At 42.5% G+C, this 19,318-nt stretch overlaps 1 protein-coding gene across 1 annotated transcript in view; it reads left to right on the top strand.

The window, feature by feature from the left end:
* The window catches only part of LOC144752124 (indolethylamine N-methyltransferase-like), a 48,882-nt gene that overhangs the window by 16,350 nt on the left and 13,214 nt on the right, over nucleotides 1-19,318 (top strand). The window contains exon 2 of the mRNA XM_078640067.1: nucleotides 13,003-13,210. Coding sequence (XP_078496193.1) covers nucleotides 13,003-13,210 — 208 coding nt within the window. The remainder of the gene's footprint in view (nucleotides 1-13,002; nucleotides 13,211-19,318) is intronic.

The raw sequence follows: 19,318 nt of genomic DNA, 5'->3' as shown, positions 1-19,318 counted from the left end.
TTAGTGGCTGCCGCTGCGGCTGTTTCAGCCAATGAATTCCCCACAACGTGAACGCCATCACGCTGATGACTCAGTGAGTGAGTCACGTGAGTCTTTGGTAGTTCTTTTTTCAAAAGAGCTACTTGTTCCCAGAGCAGTCTCTGCTTTATTGGTGCATCTGTGTCATCTTTGTAACCGTTCTGAATCCATGTCTGCAAATCGCTGTTATATGATTTGACGCAGTAATATGAATCTGACACTATAAGTGTCGGGAATTCGCGATCCGCATTATCTAGCGCCATTTTTAATGCGATTATTTCAGTTTGTTGTTCTGAATTAGTTTCTACTGAGTGTGATTTTGTAAATAGAGGTTTTAATATACCTCCGCGCCACACTTCTTTTGTAATCTCACATGTGGGGTTGTATGCTTGTTCTCCCCAAACGGAGGGTTGAGCATGTCCGTCTGTATAGATTACACAGGCGTAATGTCGTAGAGGCAGAATGTCGATTGGCAGAGGATACGTCTTTTCATATTTTAGATTTTTTAATTCTTCTAGTTCTTAAAAAATTGTCAACCAAGCTATACTTGATAATTCATATCCTTCGTATAGAATTTTTAGATGGGCAATTCTGGATTTTTTGAAGTTGAATTTGTAACCCTCTGCAGCGAACCCAAGTATTATGGTGTTCACCCTTTTCAAGTGAGTCTCCAAGTCATCATCTGTTAAGTAAATGTCATCAACATAAGATAATGCTTCATCATCATATAGTTGTAGTAATTCTGTTACTCTCGCTGAGAATACCCCCGGGCTGTTCTTGTACCCCTGGGCTAACCGACAGAATTGTTTTTGAGTGCCATTTACTGAGAATGCAGTTAAGTATCTGCTCTCTGGTGCTATGTTTTGACAAAAGAATCCATTGGAGATGTCCAAGGTAGTTTTGTATTTTTTGCGCACTATGTTATTCATTAGTGCAGCACTGTGTGAGTTTTGCACTGCAAAGGTTTTGCAACATGTGTTAAGGTGTCGGTAATCCAAACCTAGACGGTATGAATTGTCTGGTTTGGAGACCGGAAACAAAGGGTTGTTCATTTGTGAGGTGCAAGTTTCAATCACCCCCTGGTATTCTAGCTGATCTAGTATTTCATTTACTTGTTTTTTAGCTTCTTGCTTAATTGGGTACTGCCTTTGTGCAGTTGGTTGTGTTTTTAACTGGATTTTGTGAGGAGGAGAATCCTCATCCTATCCTACATGATTTTTATATAAAGCAGGTGCTAAGGCCACTGCCCACTTTCTAGCAAGTGTATATTTTTTATGAATCGGTATTTGATTCGAGAAGGCCGGCATAATTACTTCTTCGCCATGAGGGCATTTTCTGACAAACTCTGGTGGCCAGTCTTTTTCAGCTAGAAGGATGTCATAGCCTTTGGACAGGTTATCCCAAAATAGTCCCCTAATTTTCCTAGTCTTATCTCCCTCTATACGTAATGTTATCTCGTATATCTTGTGGGGCTTGCTAACTCTGGTGTCTGCAGTTTCCACTTGAAGGTATTCATTCGTGTCCACTGTCTCCAGATGATTCATAAGGACTTTGCGAACTATGCTCACCTCTGCTGCGCTGTCTAGCATTGTCTGAGCCCACTCTCCGTTTTTCAGTTGTGTCCTCAGTATTCTCGGCATTGTTAACTACCTTGATACTGGCTACCTTCTTTTTTGGAAATTGTAATTTCTTTTTTTGCTGAGCAGCTTCCTTGTCTTTGGACTTGGCGTGGTCTTCTGATCGTCCTCTTCTTTCCGATTTCTGCGAGGAATTCTGAAAAGTTTGAGAGGGACGTGTATCAATGTCTTGATATCTATCAGGTTTTTTAATATTATCCCTATTTCTAAGGTTATATCTATTCCCAGAGGGGTCACTCTGCGGTGACCTCTGTCTTTGGTTTGGAGATTTCTCTCTTCGCCTCGGAGACCTTCCTCTGGACTGGAATTTCTTTTCTTTAGGATTGGATTGTTTATTTCCATCCCAGTTCTTTTTTGGTGAATTATTATTATTAAAAAATATTTTTTCTGGACTTGTAGTCAGTTGCGGTTTTACTGGTATTCCACCTAGACTATCTCTGCCTAGTTCTTCATAGGATTTTTCTATGATTCTTGCAATTTCAGCTGGTTGGTCTGCTATATCTGTCTCTTTTAACCTCTGGCGGATCGCCACGTTTGCTGCTTCACCTTTTATGTTGGCTAGTAATATAGCCGAGACCTGCTTGAAGTCTTTCAGTAATTTCATACCAAGAGTTAAAGCAGGTTCTGGACCGTATTCATCTTGAATTTGTTTTAGCACATCTGGTATTACCGAAATGGATGGAACACCGTGCGTTTTTGTGTAGATGGAAGCAAAGACTGTACCCCAAGTGTCACAGTCCTCAATGTGTGGTGCGATTCCCATTAGGAGACATATAGTCAGAATCCTGTGTTTTTCCAGCGGGGTGGTGTCAGGAAACACCGCCTCTATTTGGGTGATTTTCTGTGCCAACCAGAATGGTGTTTGTTCCCGTTTAGCTGGAACTTTACCTAGGCAGGATTGGATGTTCTGTGGTGTAATTTTATTTGTGTTCCCCTGGTGAGGGGTCAGCTGTGGAAGTTTAATCGCTGGCTGAATTGTTGAAGTCCGCATTACATACTGAACTAATTGTCTATGAATTTTTAGTAGTTGTTTTAGCTGTATTAATAGCTCTGCTGCAGGCATTCTTTCGATGTCTGGATGTGGTGTGTATCCGGCTAAGACCGGCCACGTTGCTCCTGGTCTTCCTAAAGGACCGAGCCTTGTAATGTGATTATTATGTTTTAGGGCGCCATCAAATAAGAGCAAATGCTCTTGGAATTTGAGTGGTACTTCCACCTCCTCGAAAGGAGTGTATGTTTCAGGAGGTTCCTCTACTTTGTAATAGTGGAAGTACTTTGTTACAGCATTTGCTGCTGGAAAATGTATCCATGAATAGTATACCTCTGTCTGCCGATATTCGTGTGCCTCAATTACGAATATGACTGTGCCACCTCTAGGTGTCAGTCCATTTTCTATAAGTTTTAAGGTTATAGATCTCCTTTTAATGACCGGAATGAGTGTTATATTTGGGTCTGCTGCTTGCATGGTAGCATCAGCATCTGCGAGTTCAGTAGCTAATCTAACTGCCTCTCTTTCGTCATCACTCTCTGCCATTTTACAGACAGGATGGTATTATGTCTATTTGCAGATCAGGTTTCTTTATGGAAACAGAGATTAGATGCACAATAATTTGGAACTGTTTATCCTTCAACGTTGACTATACCAAGAACCATACATAGGAGTTCCCTCCTGCGAGGTTTTGGAGGATATAACCTTTCACCCACTCCAGACGTCTTTGGAGTATAATGGGAAAAGGGGTCTGAGTGAGAAAGCACGACTGAGTTACTCTAAATGTCTTACGTTAGTTTTATCGCCCTTTCCAAACGCGTTGGGCGCCATGTAGTGTAGCTCCTATTTTCCCAATAGGCTCTGCGCATTGGAATAGTACCTACAGCAGTAAAGGCCTAGGCCAGACGTTAACTAGGTCTACTACTGTCGATACTAGACTTAATTTTTGGGTTTGCCAGCTAAGCTCAGAGTTCGCTAGAAACTTTCTCGAATGTTCAAGGAAGGATTAACTCCCCTGATTAGACAAGAAGGGATTTAGTTTCTGACAACCATAGAACATGACAACTTTGCTCTCCCCTAATCAAGAGTCAATCTCAAGAGTCGTGTGAGCACAAGGCAATTATTTTACTCAGTCAGTACGTGCATTCTTAGTCTCATCAGAATGTAGAGAAAAGGAAGAGACGGGCGTGTTCAATAAAAAGGTGTTATTTATTGATCAGTCTCTTTTCTCGTACAAGAGAAATGGATCGATATTATTGCAATACTTATAGTTAAGTAAAGTGCATACATTAAAAGCAATAGTATAAAATAATACTGTAAAAACATTGATATGGTTTCTGAGCCATATGATGTTTAAAATGATTAAAATATATTTACATACACATATACATTTGACTAAACGTACTCAACTGGTGTTTCTAAATACGCCTACCCCGTGTACCTGACCTAAGTCTAATGCGTGGGCGGGAATAGAAAGTTACAGTTTAAGTTAAGTTTGTTTTTGCCAAGTGAATAACTAAAGAATTCTCTGTGAGGGGTTATTCAGTTCTGTACCTGGAAGTTAGGATGAATGAGGAATGGTATCTCTTTCTCTGCTCTCGATATTCCAGGCTGCCTGCGAGGGCTGCCCAGAAACGCCGGTGCTGGGTCTCTCGGCTTGAGATAGCAGCGCGTCTCTCAGCGCGTCAGGAAGGCGGGGCTGCTGCCAGCGGGGTCTGCTTCTGCTCTCGGCTTCGGCAAGTATGGCTGCTCCGTCTTGTCACCACGCGTGGGTTTGCATAGGGCAAGGTCGGCAATATTTATACCTTAAAGGTGCCGAGATTGACGTAAGGATGGACATAGATACGTCAATAAAGATGTCATACGACTTGCTCGTTAGCACATTCTTTACTAAAGTTCTCTGTGAAATCAAAACAATGGCCGCACGGATTTTCCAGGTTGTCATAGGTTTGATTTGTTATGAGAACGTCGTATGCCTTATCAGGGGCTGGAGGAATGTCGCTTGTCTAATTAGATCTCAAGCGTTATGACCTAATCAGATAACACGTTCCTGTGCCGTAGTGTGACTGCGTCAGATAACGGTATCTGCATCATGGGGGTTTTCATGCCTCATGGGCTGACTGTTAGTTAACTTGATAGTTAGTTTAACCAGAATAGGGTCAGGAATAGGGGGACTGATTCAGAACCTATAGAAATACACGACACCTGCATACGTGCATTCTCCACCTTACTCTCCCTTCTATGATTCATCATAGTCTCATATATTGTCGCTAAAGTGATTTCCTGTGGTGGGTCAGTTATTAGCTGCGTCACTATTGCCTGTGGATAAGTACGATTCGCCCCTTTATCACACCCCATTATAGCTTCTGCCACATTCAAATTCTCCCCCGGAGGGGTAAGATTTTCTTGCTGAGATCTTTTCTTCTTCCTTCGCCGTTTGACAGTGGTAGCCGTCACATTTGTAGAATTCATGCTTGCTCTTGAATCACCTTCGGAGCTACTCGCTGCACTATCGTCATCAGAATTATAAGTAGCATTCGACTCCTCTTCCTGCGAGGCCTCAGACAGCGAGTAAAAATGTTCGCCCATTTCATTTAGCACTACACCATCCTGCATCTGATCACATATATCTGAAGAGTCCCTCTCAGGAATTAGATTATCTTGGTGCTCTCTAATAGTTTCATCTGTACCCATGAGGGCTCCAACCTCCATAATTTGCGTCTAGTGTGCTAACTCAGACCAATCAGTACAACGTAGCTCCGAGTCTATATTCATATCTTTTGATTGAGCCATTTCTCTTAATGTTTCAGCCGTAAGCTCCTCTGCTATTATCAAAGCACTTGGGGGGCCACTGCAGTAGATACAGTACTTTCATTCTCTCCCTCAGGTAGCTCAATCAGTGGTGCAGATACAATGTTGCGAGCGTTCTGCCGCTCGAACATAGCAGGGAGAGTCTGTACCCCGGCAGCGCCTCCTTGCCTAACTGCACGCGCTGCAAGTCCCATTTTAGACTGACTGTCTCCACCTTTTTTAACATTTATTATTGCAGCATTATTAACTGCAATATTATCAAGAGGCTCACCAGTCAATGTGGCGTCCAGGGGTGAAGTACCAGCCGGGTTCTCAGAACCTTCAGTAGCCGGTTGTTCTCTGTTCTTCCCACTCCGTGTGGTAACTTTCGGCGTATCAGTCTGCTTGGCTGGACCCTTCGGCGGCATTTTCCCCCGTCTTGCGGCACCCCCACGACCACGGACCACCGGAAATCTGTGGCAAAAGTGAAATATGTGCAGCCACCGAACACTTTCCTTGTTGTGCAATAGAAACAACGGTCCAAACATTAAAAGACCGAGTCCCACGAAGATGCCGAACACTGCTGCCAAACGCTGCTCTGACACATCTCGCTTGTGGGAGCGCCCTCACTCAGAGTGCAGCAATAGCGAAATACGATTCAGTGTTTTTTTCCCCTTTTGATTCAGAGCTTAGCCACGATTCCAGGACAAGGCGCTTCCATTCTCCCTTCTCCAATGTCCGGTTCCTTCCAGGGAGAAATGATAATTCGCTCCGTACGAAGTTTGTTCAGTCAGCCTCACAAACGTTGCCAAACACCGCTGTCGAGCATTACTCGTTCACGGCTCAGTCAGGTTAGCGCCCTCGCTCAGGTGCAGCGAGGACCTCTATGCGCCACTCCAAACAAGCAGTCCGTCCATAAGGAAAATGCCATTACTGCCTTTCTTTCCTTTCCCTTCGGTATGAAGCTTTCCCACAGCGCCGAAAAGAGGCGGTTACATTCTCCGTGCACTTTTAAGGAAAAGACGCTGTGATCCGCTCCGACCCGATAACGTTGCTTGACAAAAGGGAACCGGGAGAGTGGACAGAGCTGCTCACACAGCCCACACCACGGCCGCCATCTTGCCTCTTAGCATCATAAACTGCTTGATTGTGTGGTCCTAAATTGTAATGATGAGAGGTGGGTGGACTTTGCCCAATGTCATCTTAGGATACTCCCCTCTGGAACAGATACAGACCCACCCATTGGGCTTCTTTTATCCTCCTGAATGTAGTGTGCACTGTGCCTTATGAACCATAAAGTTCAGTACATTTTATCACAATTTCACTATTCTCTTCACGTATTAATGTACTGTTTTCGGCAGATAGAGTCACGAAGGAAAGACACAGTGAAGGGTGGATACACGATATTGGGATTCTGCGCGCCTAAGAGGTTGATGGTGTGCATGGAAAGGAGGATTCATTTTTTAAAACAGTCACGATCGAGAACGTATCTTACCTTATGCGACACTGTGAAGGAAACAGCTGCACTGTTTACCCCAGTTCAGCTTTGAGTGGACTTCTACGCTTTGATAGAGGCATCAGATTTTGATTGGAGGTTCAAGACAAGACATATTAGAGCACTTCCCCTGAAGAAGGAACCGATGTGTTCCGAAATGCATTGAGCCAGCCTTTGACAGATGTCTTAAAACGAAAAATTTATGAAATCGATAAATGTATTCATGAGAATGGTTCAACAATTTGATTTATTTAAATTGAATGTACAATACATTAATATGTGAAGAGAAAACACATTAATGTTATACATGATAAAGGAAAACAAATGTTCATAAAAAATATTTTTTTTTCAACAACGCAAATCGTTAGGTTTATTGTGGTTATAAATAATTTACATTTGGTTTTTGTATAAACACGTTGATAGTGAAATTGTGATAAAAATGTACTGAACTTTAAGGTTCATAAGGCACAGTGCACACTACATTCAGGATAACTCCTGTTCTGGTACTGTCATTGAATTGTGTGTGTAGCCATCACACTTTAGTAGTGTAGCACCCTTGTACAAACATTGTTTAACTAAGTTTAAGGAAAATATTTGAGTGCTCCTCTTTCCCTAAGGGATCTCTCTCTTCTTTTATCCTCCCCATCAAGGGGGCACTATGCCTTGCCCCCTCTCTCAGCCCCCCATATGGTTCCACTCCAATAGCTTTGAAGCATTGTCTGGTTTAAAAGAAAGTGATTGACTACCCTTATTGACTAGCCCAAGCAAGATGTTAATGACAGGAGGGGTAACCAGGGATTTTCATCTTTCAGTGGACAGAACTGAAGGGAACAAGCTGGGGATAAACTACTTGAATCTTCACTTACATAAACAATCTGACACTTTTAATAGTGACGAGGAGTTGGAGGCTGGGGGCTGGGGATGTTTTATCCGGCTCCTCTATCTCACAAAATGTAGGATTGGGGGGTCAGGCTTGGTCTCCATGATGGTTAGTCATAGGGAGGAGACAGGTACAAGGCCGCAAAAACCTGTCCTTTTAGAATTCTTTCTTGGAACATCGCCGGCATCCGCACTAAATTAGAGGATGAAATGTGGTTAGCCAATTCCCTGCGTGGGTAATTCCTCTACCGTGTGGGGGCGGGGGGTGAGCGCGGCACCGCGGTGCTCGTGATGAGGACAGCTTGTCATGAGTCACAGTGGAGCTGTGCTCATGACGAGCCGGTCTCATCACGACCCCGCCCATTGATTAATTCGCCCACACAGGCAGCAAATCAATCGCGCTTCGGCGGAGCGAAGCCATAATGAGGAGACCAGCTCGTCATGAGGGCAGCTCCATTGTGACTCATTACGAGCTGGTCTCGCCATGAGCACCAAAGAAGGTAAAATATGTAAATGATTTTGATATTATCTGTACCCAGGAAACATGGTCCAGGGAGACTATTGAGTTAGATGGTTACTGTTCCCTCAATGTCCGTGAAATCGCCTCACCAGCAGGCAGAGTAAAAGTAGGACTGGCGACATTGATTGCTCTCCAATACGGGTCTAGCAAAGCATAGTCTGTTAGAGATTCACCTTGGTATCAACTGATTATGATTTTTAATTTGTTTCGGGTAAAGACCCTTTTAATTAATTGGTACTACTATGTCTTTGATTCAAATAGATGTGACATTATTGTTAATCTTAAGGAGGAAATTGATAAGATTGCGGGGAAGTGCAGCCCCTGTGTATCTATTGGGTGGGGGATTTCAATTGCTCCTTATGTCGGCACAGCTCAGAAAGAGTATGTGGTTTAACCCCTTTCATGCTCACGATAGCCGGGGGCCAACGGGTGCAGCAGTGCTCGTGTGAGCATGACAGCTCCCAGCTGTCACATCATATGACCCCAGAAATTTCTCTGGTGCAGGCACCAGAGTGAATTCTATTTCTCCCGTGTAGCCTCGGGAGCCGGGAAAGAGCTTCCCCAGCTCCTGAGGCCCCCCAATTCAGTTAAATGACGATCAGCGCGCACGTCGCTCTGACGTCATTTCACTGAAACCAAGACTGAAATGAGCCTTCAGTTTTACTTTCTACATCCCCAAGCAGGGATCCACCCACTAGACACCAGGGAGGGGGAGCGGCCCCTTGGGCAAGGGGCCTTTGCTCTCCCCATAAATAATTGGCATAATTCAGTCTTCCTGCCCCTCCCTCGGGGGTAGATGGGGGAAGAAAGCCCACTAAACACCAGGGATTTGTTTTTTGCGTATTTGTTTTTAGGGTGGGGGCTAACTGAAATGGGCACCTCAATGCCCCCGCCACCATTTCAGCCATTCTGCCCCCTGGGGGACAAATGGGGCAGTAGCCCCCAATCTGCCCTTCCAGGGCGCAGAAATCCCACTTGACGCCAGGGATTTTTCATTGCCATATGTAATTAGGGTGGGGGCAGCCCAAAATGGGCATGACAACCCCACACCCTGAACCTTTTTAAAAACCAAGGGGAATCCAGGTTGGGGTGACTTGACTGTCTCTCGCTAGGTTCTGTTACCCAGAATCACTTACAAACCTAAAAAAAGTACTAAAAAACACATTTTCTTCACATTTCTGTGGTGGAAAGTCCTGGCATATGCTTTGATCCACACAATTCCAACCCCCTGTGTTTCCCAAAGTCTGCCGAAGAAAATGATACCTCACTTGTGTGGGTGGGTCAAGTACCCGCAACAGGCAAAGGCCCAAAATGTATTGAGAAGACATCAAAATTACCCATTACAACTCAACCTAGTTTTGCAAGAAGGGTCACCTCGGTTTTTGGCCCCGGGTCAGTGGCCATCTAGGGAAACCTACCAAGCCCACACATTTCTGAAAACATTTTCTGTTTTTTGCTACTGTTCAAATATATCAAAAGTTGTTTAAAAGCCAAGATTCAAAGCAAGTGTCTTAGCAACTTTATTAAATTATTACATCAAATATAACAACAAAAAAATATTAAACATGCCTTACTAGTTGAAGTAGATCTTTATTCGGTTAGATTAGTTACCATAAAAGAACATAGTATCTTAATATATTCATAGTAACATACACACAATATAAATACAAGTTATACATAAATGAGTATAAAACCGTATAACAATACCACCACAATAAAAAAATCTCAACTGCAAAAATGCAACCCTGACAATACCTAATGACACAGCCAGAGGTAAATAAGTTTTATATCCTTCTAGGTAAAACATTGTTTGCACCTCTCATGTTTTTTCAAGACAAATCACATGGTATATCCTGACTAAATGCACCCAATTATAATGAATAAACTTGGCTGCCAGTCCTACAATATTCCAAGATAACAACAGAAAATCAAAAGAGTTATTAGCCAAGACATCGTCAGGTGGGTTATGCCCAAGGATACAGCAGGGGGCAAGGATATAACAGGGGGAATACGTCAATCACAGGTATCATGATTAGTCAAATGGACACATCAGTTCCTTTTCTGTAAGACTGGAGACACAAGGGTAGAAGATATTGGTCAGCTCAGAGAGACCTGCCCCTGTGCAACCTGTTTCCAGATGGTTGAACAAACCCTTTATGGCCTACATGAATATCCAAGGGGCAGTACATGATCATTAGACTATTTGGAAGATCAAAATGAGTCTAGCATGGTCAAAAGATGTGAGGCTATGGTGGGTCTACTAAGTTTATCACAACACAGACCACCTCTGAAAATCAGAGCCCAACCAGTTCACCCTTCAAACCATATTGATAAAACCATATATCTGCTAGCCGAAACTAGAGTGCAAGTCTAACCAATTAACCACTTTTATTTTCAGTTTCTCAAATGATTCTGTTGTAGATATCATTAAGGAGGGAACATTCCACAAGACGGCTACATGCAGGTTAGCTGACTTGGCAGGCATAGGCAGAGAGACTTGTTGTAAATTAAATCCCGAGGTAGAGACTGATGGGCCTAATGGGACAGAGGTACCCAGGAAAACAATGTTTATCATGCTACAAGGCTGAGAAAGTTCTGGCCTAACCATATTCTATTGCAAACTCAATGTCTGAGCAGGAAAGGCCGTATTCAATGCACCACACAATAAATTATAAGGTCCTGGTGAACGATATTTCTAACAGTCTGAAATCTGTAACAATTTAAATTCAATAGGCGTAAGCCTTGAGAAGATGGGTTCCATTTTGGCTTTGAACACATCATTGAAAACATTGCTAAACTCTTCTGAGTAAGCATCAAACAAGTAGCCCCTGGGTTGGAGGAGTGTTGCATTATCTCTGTTTTCATGCTCACGCATAAGTGACTGGACCCCTGTTTGGGGGCTGCCGCCTGTTTCCTGTGCTTGTTCTTAGGGCTTAAGCTTGGCTGAGTGGGATCATAGGTGAGGAAAATGGACACGCCTACCTCAAAGGTGTGGTTATTGGTACTGGAGTCATGTTCTGGTTTCCCTCTAATGAACTGGCCTCATTTGTGTTGTGAGATTTATGATGCTCAGTGGAATAACCAGAATGCCGGGGGAAACTTGGAAGAGCAAAAGAGGGACCATCTCTACCGCTCGTGCCAGTAAGCCATCAATGGTGGTGATACTTGGGACCATTTGTGGGGGTCATGTCTTTGAGGGGGCCTCTTTTCTGTTCACCATGCTGATGGTATAAAATGCTATATGTACAGGACAACATGTCAAACCAGGAAGATGAATAGTATGTAGCAATATATAGCAGGTTGCACAGAGACAGGACCTTGCCCCCCCCCCCCCCCAAGAAGTACAGCCACAGAGAAATGTTCTTTAAAGCGTCACAAAGGGATCCATAGCTAAAATTAAAGGCAAGGTTATGAAATGAGTTAGACCCCCAACTCTTGTGCAGCAGATCAAAGAATCTCCCAAGCAAAACCCCACAAAGCTTACACCTGGTTCCTAGGCCAAGACAACACAGATAACAAAGTCATATCCCTTTACAAGTCTAAAAGTAAAGTGCAATCATGGCCAAAACCAGGAATTATAGGCATACCTGGGCATGAAGAGGGTGAGGATGAAGATCTTGAAGGAGCTTGATGACACCCAGCCACCAAGCCCTGTCACTTCCTGGGACTGAACCGGCACATCCTTGGCCCGGGTGCAGCGCGTGCATGTAGCAAGCTGCGGGAGGTGTCAGGCACTTTAATAGCATAGGTAACTTTAAGCAGGCCCTCTTTCTCCTCTCCAGGAGCAATCTACGTCCACAAGTCCACGACACAGTGGCAAAACAGCAGCACAGAACACTCACCTTACTAGTCCACCTGAAGGTCCTGTGCCCTCCCTAATCACCCTCCCAGTAGCACTGTGCAATGACTGTTATATTAAAAGGGTGCATGCCTCAAAACACTCTCCTAAGGCGATATGACAGGGTTGAATAAGGTAAGCCTCCCCAGTCTGATTGCCAAAGCAATCAGGGCTGATGCCTCTTGCTGTGGTTGAGCATGTTTGAAGTTTTAGGACAAGCTTTCACTGATCTTGCTGCTGTCTCGTGCTGACCAATTATAAAGAAAAACACTATATTAACCAAGAAAAAGTAAAAGGCAAAAAATTAAAGGATTAAAAATAAGAAAAAAGATGCTAGCAGCAGGAGTGACAGAATGCTTTGCTTGATGGACCATTGCAACTGAATTGGGTGATAAAGACCTCAGTGAAATCAGAATGGAGATGACAAAAAAACAAGAGAGGGTTATGTCACCAAAGTAGGTGATGGAGAGATCTGAGCCTTGAGGTACTCTTAGAGGTCGTGGTTAAGTGTTGAGAGAAGTTCAAATGATAAACTGCTTACTCCTTCAGTGCTGTGACAACGACTTCAGGATATCTTTGGTAGGCAAGAGAGGGTTACCCACTATTATTTGTTGGCATTTCCGTATTGCTTTCCAACTCAAGCTCTCCTGCATTCCGTGGGATATTCTAATTGTTTTCCAGATATTTTAACAAAGTGTAGATTATCTCACTTGTTCAAAGTATGGATGCACTGAATTAACTTAGTCTAATGTATAATTTAACATGAATTGAATATGATTTCCCTAGGGCATTTCTATTGATTTTAATATTTCTATTCATGAACTCTTTTCCAACAAGGTGAAGTGAAAGGAGAAACTCTGATGCTGTTGTCCATTGGTCCTTACTTCCCTTACATGTTTCCAGCCTGTGACTATTTCACAGAGATCATTATCAGTGTCTCGACTGATAAAGGCATCGCAGAGGTGGAGAAATGGCTGAAAAATGCACCTGGGGCTATTGACTGCAGCCACACTGCCAAGCTGACTTGTGAGCTTCAAGGCAACAGGTATGTCTTCTGTACTGATTGGCGTACTACAAATAGAGGGCACAATAAATGACTAAAAGTGTGAGGTTTTGGACAGACTTCTGCACTTTCAACATTTCTGATATTAAAAAACGTGTGTAATAAAACTCATGAAAAGCCACAGATTTCATGACAAGATTTAAGAAAAAGTCACGCAACGCAACGCAACGTAGTAAAAAACTTTACTGTGCTGCGTTGCATGACAGGACAAGAGAAAGAATGTGCCACTTCCACTTCTCCCTGCTTTAGCGTAATGAGTCTCAGATTCACAAAGGTCTAACATCATGTTAGTGTTACTTTTGTACTGCTAACCCAAAGCCAAACCTATTTGAGAATGAACATACCAATGCTTATGGGTATTAGCATTGTTTTTCACCTGCACCCACACTACATACATTTAAAAGCCTTGTGATTGACACTATATGAAGGTTTCAATTACTATTATTCATGAATATTGTAATATAAAAATACCAGAAAACACAGGACTGCCCCTGTGTGGCAGGGACCTCAAAAACTAAAGTTTGGAAAGGTAGTTCTAGGGTTGGGCGGGACAAGCCAGGGATTGCGGGGGGTGACGTCTATTGACCCTTAAAATTACAGGAGTTATTAGAGGTGAAAAGATTTAGCCTCAAACCCTAGAATACTGCTGCAAACTGAAAGGAAATATTGTGCAACTTCAAGAAAAGGAATAGGAATGAGGGAAACTATCTTATTGAGAAGTCTATCTTATCATATAGAGGTTGGTCAACAATGTTGTTTGCTCTCTAACTATCTTGAAAAAGAATGGGCTAGCAACTCTCATATCCAAATATTCAAACCTCCAAACCACATCTATAGAATGGGAATATAAAGGGGAATGGCTACTTACTAACTACAAAAGAATGACACTGAGTTTACATGATGAATATATACGTTCTTACATCTGACAAACCTGTGCTTTGTTTACAAATATTTAAAAAGCTATCTATGATTTCCCATACATCCAAACTAATATTAGATGGGAATATAATCTCTTTTGGGATGGAACTACTGATAGAATGTCTAACTGTATATTCAGCACTAACAAGTCACACAATAAATGCTAAACCTGTGAAACACATGTAGACTTAAGGGTTTATGCAGCCTAGCTAATCCTACTGGAGAAGATTGTATATTGTTCTCCCACCCTCTTAACTCATTCTCAAGAATAGGCTACTTACTAGTAGATGAGGATCGCGTAGGCAACACCTCCAACTCTACTATTGAAGTGATCTTGATATCTGATCAGGCTTGCATAACTATCTTAATCGAATACTCTCCCTCACAAACTGCCCCCATCCAAAATCTGGAGCATGAACAATATCCTTTCAGAAGACCCCAAATTGATGGAAATTTTCTGAACCATGATCCAAATTATAGCCACAAAAACATAGAGGACAACCTAAAAAATCCTGAAAAGAATCTTATTTGTAAGCCTTCTAAAGAGACACAGGACACTCTAGTAAAACGTAAATGCAACTTTAGCAAAATATTAAGTAACAGACCCTACCTTCTCATCTTGGAAAAACAAAGGCCTTAATTTCTGTGTCCACAATAAATCTGTCCTCTAAAGATTCGGATATTCTTTGATCTTTCTGCAAATTCATTTTCAAACTCTGTTCCAGAAGCAATAAAGCAACATACATAGGATGTGTATCCCTCAAACTAGGATCACTCATGAACACTTTTAAACAAGCACATTTCCCATCAAGAGACTGTTAAAGCCACCTTTTCATTAAAAACACGGAAAGCTCAGGGGGCGTGGCTTGCGCGCCGCTGAAGTATGGCGGGTCGCGCTTGAGCTCCGCAGCGAGGGTGTCCCGTCGGACTGTTTTCTCCGCTTCCTGACTGCCCCTGTGTGCCGAAACGGCAGCCTTCTACAGCGTATTATGCTGGGAGCTGAATGACGGCATTTTCGGAGCTTCCGGACATCAGAGGCATGATTTCTTTGCTGAGCGCCTGTGACGCCTGTTCCTCTCACGGACGGCCGCCATTTTCGCGCTTCTGACGCAGCTGGCATCTTTCTCCTCAGAAGTGCCGCTTTGGTTACATTATTGCCGGTTGTGGTGGCTGTTCAGGACATTTCTTCTAGGATGTCTCCAGTTGGTAACATTTAATCCTTTTTCCTGCTTTTTTCTTGCTGCTTGGCTGGATACTAAGGTTGCTCCTGCGCTGTCGCTTTTTCTTCAGTGCTGCTATCCCTGGCTGGTGTGGAGCTCTTTACTACATATCATTGCTGTGCCCTTCTGCTCTGTTTGTGGTTCTGGCATTACTGTGGTGTCTGCCTGCCTTGCATATAAGTCCGCCGCTAGTATTTACTTAACGCCCAGTGTGCTCAGTGTGCTGTCTTTCTTTTTTTGAGGCACAGACTGCGCAGTCTTTGTTATTCTCCTCAAGTGGCTGCGCATTTTTTTTCTTGGAGGCTGCTCCTACATGGCTGCAAATATGGGTCGTTCCTCGACCAACAAGGATTCAAAGGATGCTGGCACGTCGCTTAAGAGGATTAAGGCAGTGTCCCCTACGCCTGAGTCGGTTCAGTCAGATACTAACTCCACTCTGGACACAATATTAATGCGCCTTAATGAAGTGCATGATATTGCGCAGTCAACTAAAACTAATACGGATTTACTGCAAGTGGAGGTGTCTGCTATTAGATCTGACTTCAAAGCCCTCTCTCTTCGTGTATCTGCTACGGAATCACGAATCAGCTGTGCAGAGGATGGTATGCAGAAACAATCCAGATCCCTCAGCCACTTGGAGCGTTCAATGGCGGCATTGCGAAGAGATCTCACTGAGCAGGAAGACCGTAACCGTAGATCTAACCTACGCCTTTTTGGTCTGCCGGAAGATACAGAGAAATCATCTTCGTCTATGATCGACTTCTTATCTCATTGGCTTCCGGACACCTTACAAATCTCATTCCTGAGAGACTTTGAGATAGAAAGAGCACATCGTGTTCCAACATTTCGATCTAAAGCAGCAACCCAGCCAAGAGCAATAATTGTCAAGCCGTTGCGACATCAACATACTGAACAGATTCTTTCTCATATGCGGAAAGTGAAACAGGTCGTCTGGGAAGGTCATCGAATTTCCATTTCTCAGGACTTTGCCAGAGACACGGTTATAAGAAGAAAGGGCTTCCTTAATCTTCGGAAACGTCTTTCTGAGATGAACATTCCCTTTTCGTTTTCTGGTCCGTCGAAGTTTCGCATTACTTACAAAGGGCGTTCCAGACTTTTCGATGAACCGGCTGACTTAGCTACATTCCTGGACAACCAATTGGAGATCGAGATGGAGATTCAAAGAGCGACATCGCATGTTCCTGGTGCCTCGGGCACTTGAAATGTCTCCTTATGTCTTCTTGGTGATGGTTTTCTATATGCCTGAGTTTTTCTCCTTGCTCCTCTTGAGCTTCTATTTATCTCTTGACTTCTACCTCTGTTGCTGAAGTTTCTCTGTTCTCCTTGTGTCCGCAAGGTCTTCATATCCCTCTTCCTTGGATCTAGGTTTCTTTCGATTTCCTTCTGTTCCTCTTTCACTTACTCCTCGTATTCCTTTTTCTATAGGTGTTCCGATCTTCTATTTTACTCCTCTTTCTCCTTTCTAGACTATCATCTCTTTCCTACTAGTGTTGCTTACTCTATTTCTATATGTCCGCCTCTCTTCTCTTTCTTCTGGTACTGCCCTTGCTGTCTCTCTTGTTTCTCTTTCCGTTCACTCTTCGTTTCAGGTCCACTTTTCTTTTCTTGATTTTTATCTATTCCTAATTGATATCTTGTTTTTTTTTTCCCTGTCATGTGTCATTTTCTATCTTCTGGACTTTTATTCTCATGTTTTCTCCTTTTCTTCTCCTATTTGCTTATATGTTCCTGAATTCTCAATTTCTGGTACTTACTGTTTACTTTATACAGTTATAGCTTGTTCATTAATTACATCTTTATTTCTAGGATATACATGGTTATCTGCATGCATTCATATATTGTTCATGATTTACCACAGTGTTTTGTCTCTTTATTGAATCGTCTAGTTTTATTCCTTAGTATACTTATATTTCTTGTTATTGGAGTAATGACTCATTGAGACTGTAATGCTTTTTCATTGCACTATGATATTTTCTAATGTTACTCTGTTGCTCGTTGATACTTTTGCTTGTTCCCAGCTCTCATTTATATGCCATCAGCGTAGTATATTATTGGGGCTATTGTTATTCGTTATTTTTCCTCCTTGTACGGGTCCCTTGCTCGCCTTTCCACGTTCTCCCTAGTATGAAGTTGGTCTTTTTTAGGCCTCCCCTCCTGCTTCTGCTTCTTCTCTCCCTTCTCTCTTTTCTTTCTTCTTTTCTTCTTTCTTTTTTTCTTCTTCGGATTCCCCACATGGTTTCTCCCACTTTGTTCCTTCTGTTTTCTGAGTGTTTTTTTGTCTCTGTGAGGATGATTGCTTCACTATTGTCCATGGCGTCTTTTCTCTATCTTTATGTACTTCCATGCCGGGTTTAAATGTATTATCCCTTAATGTTAAGGGATTGAATCATCCGGTGAAGAGGTCGAAGATTTTAGATTATTGTAAGTCTCTATCTTCTGATCTGGTCCTTTTTCAAGAGACCAAGGTTACTGCCAGAGAGGCAGTATTTCTGAAGAAAGAATGGGTTGCGGATGTTTGCTGTTCGGATGCCCTGGGCAAACGGAATGGGGTTGTTACTTTAATTTCAAAAAATTCTGGCTTATCTATAATCTCTTCTGATCATGATTCTGAGGGTCGTTGGTTGCTATCTAAACTGTCGGATGGGCATCATGATCTCTATGTGATGAATATCTATGCTCCTAACGTTGACGATCCGAATTTTTGGAAATCTGTTACCAAAAAATTGAATGACACCCCGCATGCTGGCAATCTGATTGTTGGCGGAGATTTCAATTTACCAATGGATCCTCTTTTAGATAGAAATTCTGCATTTCAGTTTCGGCCCCCTAAATCCCACAAACAAATGCTTAACATGTGCTCCTTTACTCACCTTCAAGATATATGGCGTCTTCACAATCCCACTGGTAGTGACTTTTCTTTCTTTTCTTCGCCTCATTCCTCCTTTTCGCGTATTGATTATCTCCTTGTTCATTCTTCTCTTGTTTCATCTGCCTCTTCTCCGCTTATACATCCTATTTTGATTTCTGATCACGCTGCGGTTACTTTTACGTTATCCTCCTTTGCCCCTAAATCACATGCTCGTTCCTGGAGATTGAATACCGAGGTTTTGCAAGATGTATCTCAGGTTCATGAATTTTCTAAGGCTATAGATACTTTTTTCCATGAGAATGAAGGCTCTGTTTCTTCCCCAATCGTCCTCTGGGATTCGTTTAAATGCACCTTCCGTGGTCAAGTTATTAATTGTATGTCAAAAAGGAATTCTGCTATTAAAAAAGAGCTCACAGATTTATCCTCTAAAATCAAAACTCTGGAAGCCACTTTTAGACATTCTAAGGATTCATCTTGTCTACAGCTAATAAAACAACTAAAATACAAATATAATACTATTGTTACTAAAAGAGCCCATATTGGAGTACAAGCGCAGAAATCCAAAACTTTATTGTTAAAAAATCGAGCTGGGAAAATTCTGGCGGCTACACTGAAATTCCAAGATTGCTCCTTTAAGTCCTCGCACATTTCTTCTATTACTGACCACTCGGGATCTAAAAAATTCCAAACTGATGAAATACTTGAAGTCTTTCGTGATTTTTATAACAAATTATATACTCCTTCTAATCAATCCTCTTTTGATCACTGTCAGGACTTCTTAAAATCGGTTCCGGTTCAGTCGCTCTCTGAGGATGATCGCATTTTATTAAATAGACCAATCTCCCCTGAGGAAATTTTTGCCGCGATTAAAGCTACTCGCTCTGGTAAGGCCCCAGGCCCTGATGGTTATACTATTTTATTTTATAAAACTTTTCTCCCTACACTTGTTCCCAAATTACAATCTGTGTTTGATTCTTTTCTTAAAGATGGGTCTGTTTCTGGTACTGCTGCGGAAGCAACTATAGTAGTGATCCCAAAAGAAGGGAAAGACCATTCAGATCC

The sequence above is a fragment of the Lissotriton helveticus genome, chromosome 4_2, assembly GCF_964261635.1.
Source record: "Lissotriton helveticus chromosome 4_2, aLisHel1.1, whole genome shotgun sequence".
Taxonomy (NCBI): domain Eukaryota; kingdom Metazoa; phylum Chordata; class Amphibia; order Caudata; family Salamandridae; genus Lissotriton; species Lissotriton helveticus.
Note: the sequence above shows the minus strand (reverse complement) of the source record. Positions and strands in the feature narration are given on the sequence as shown.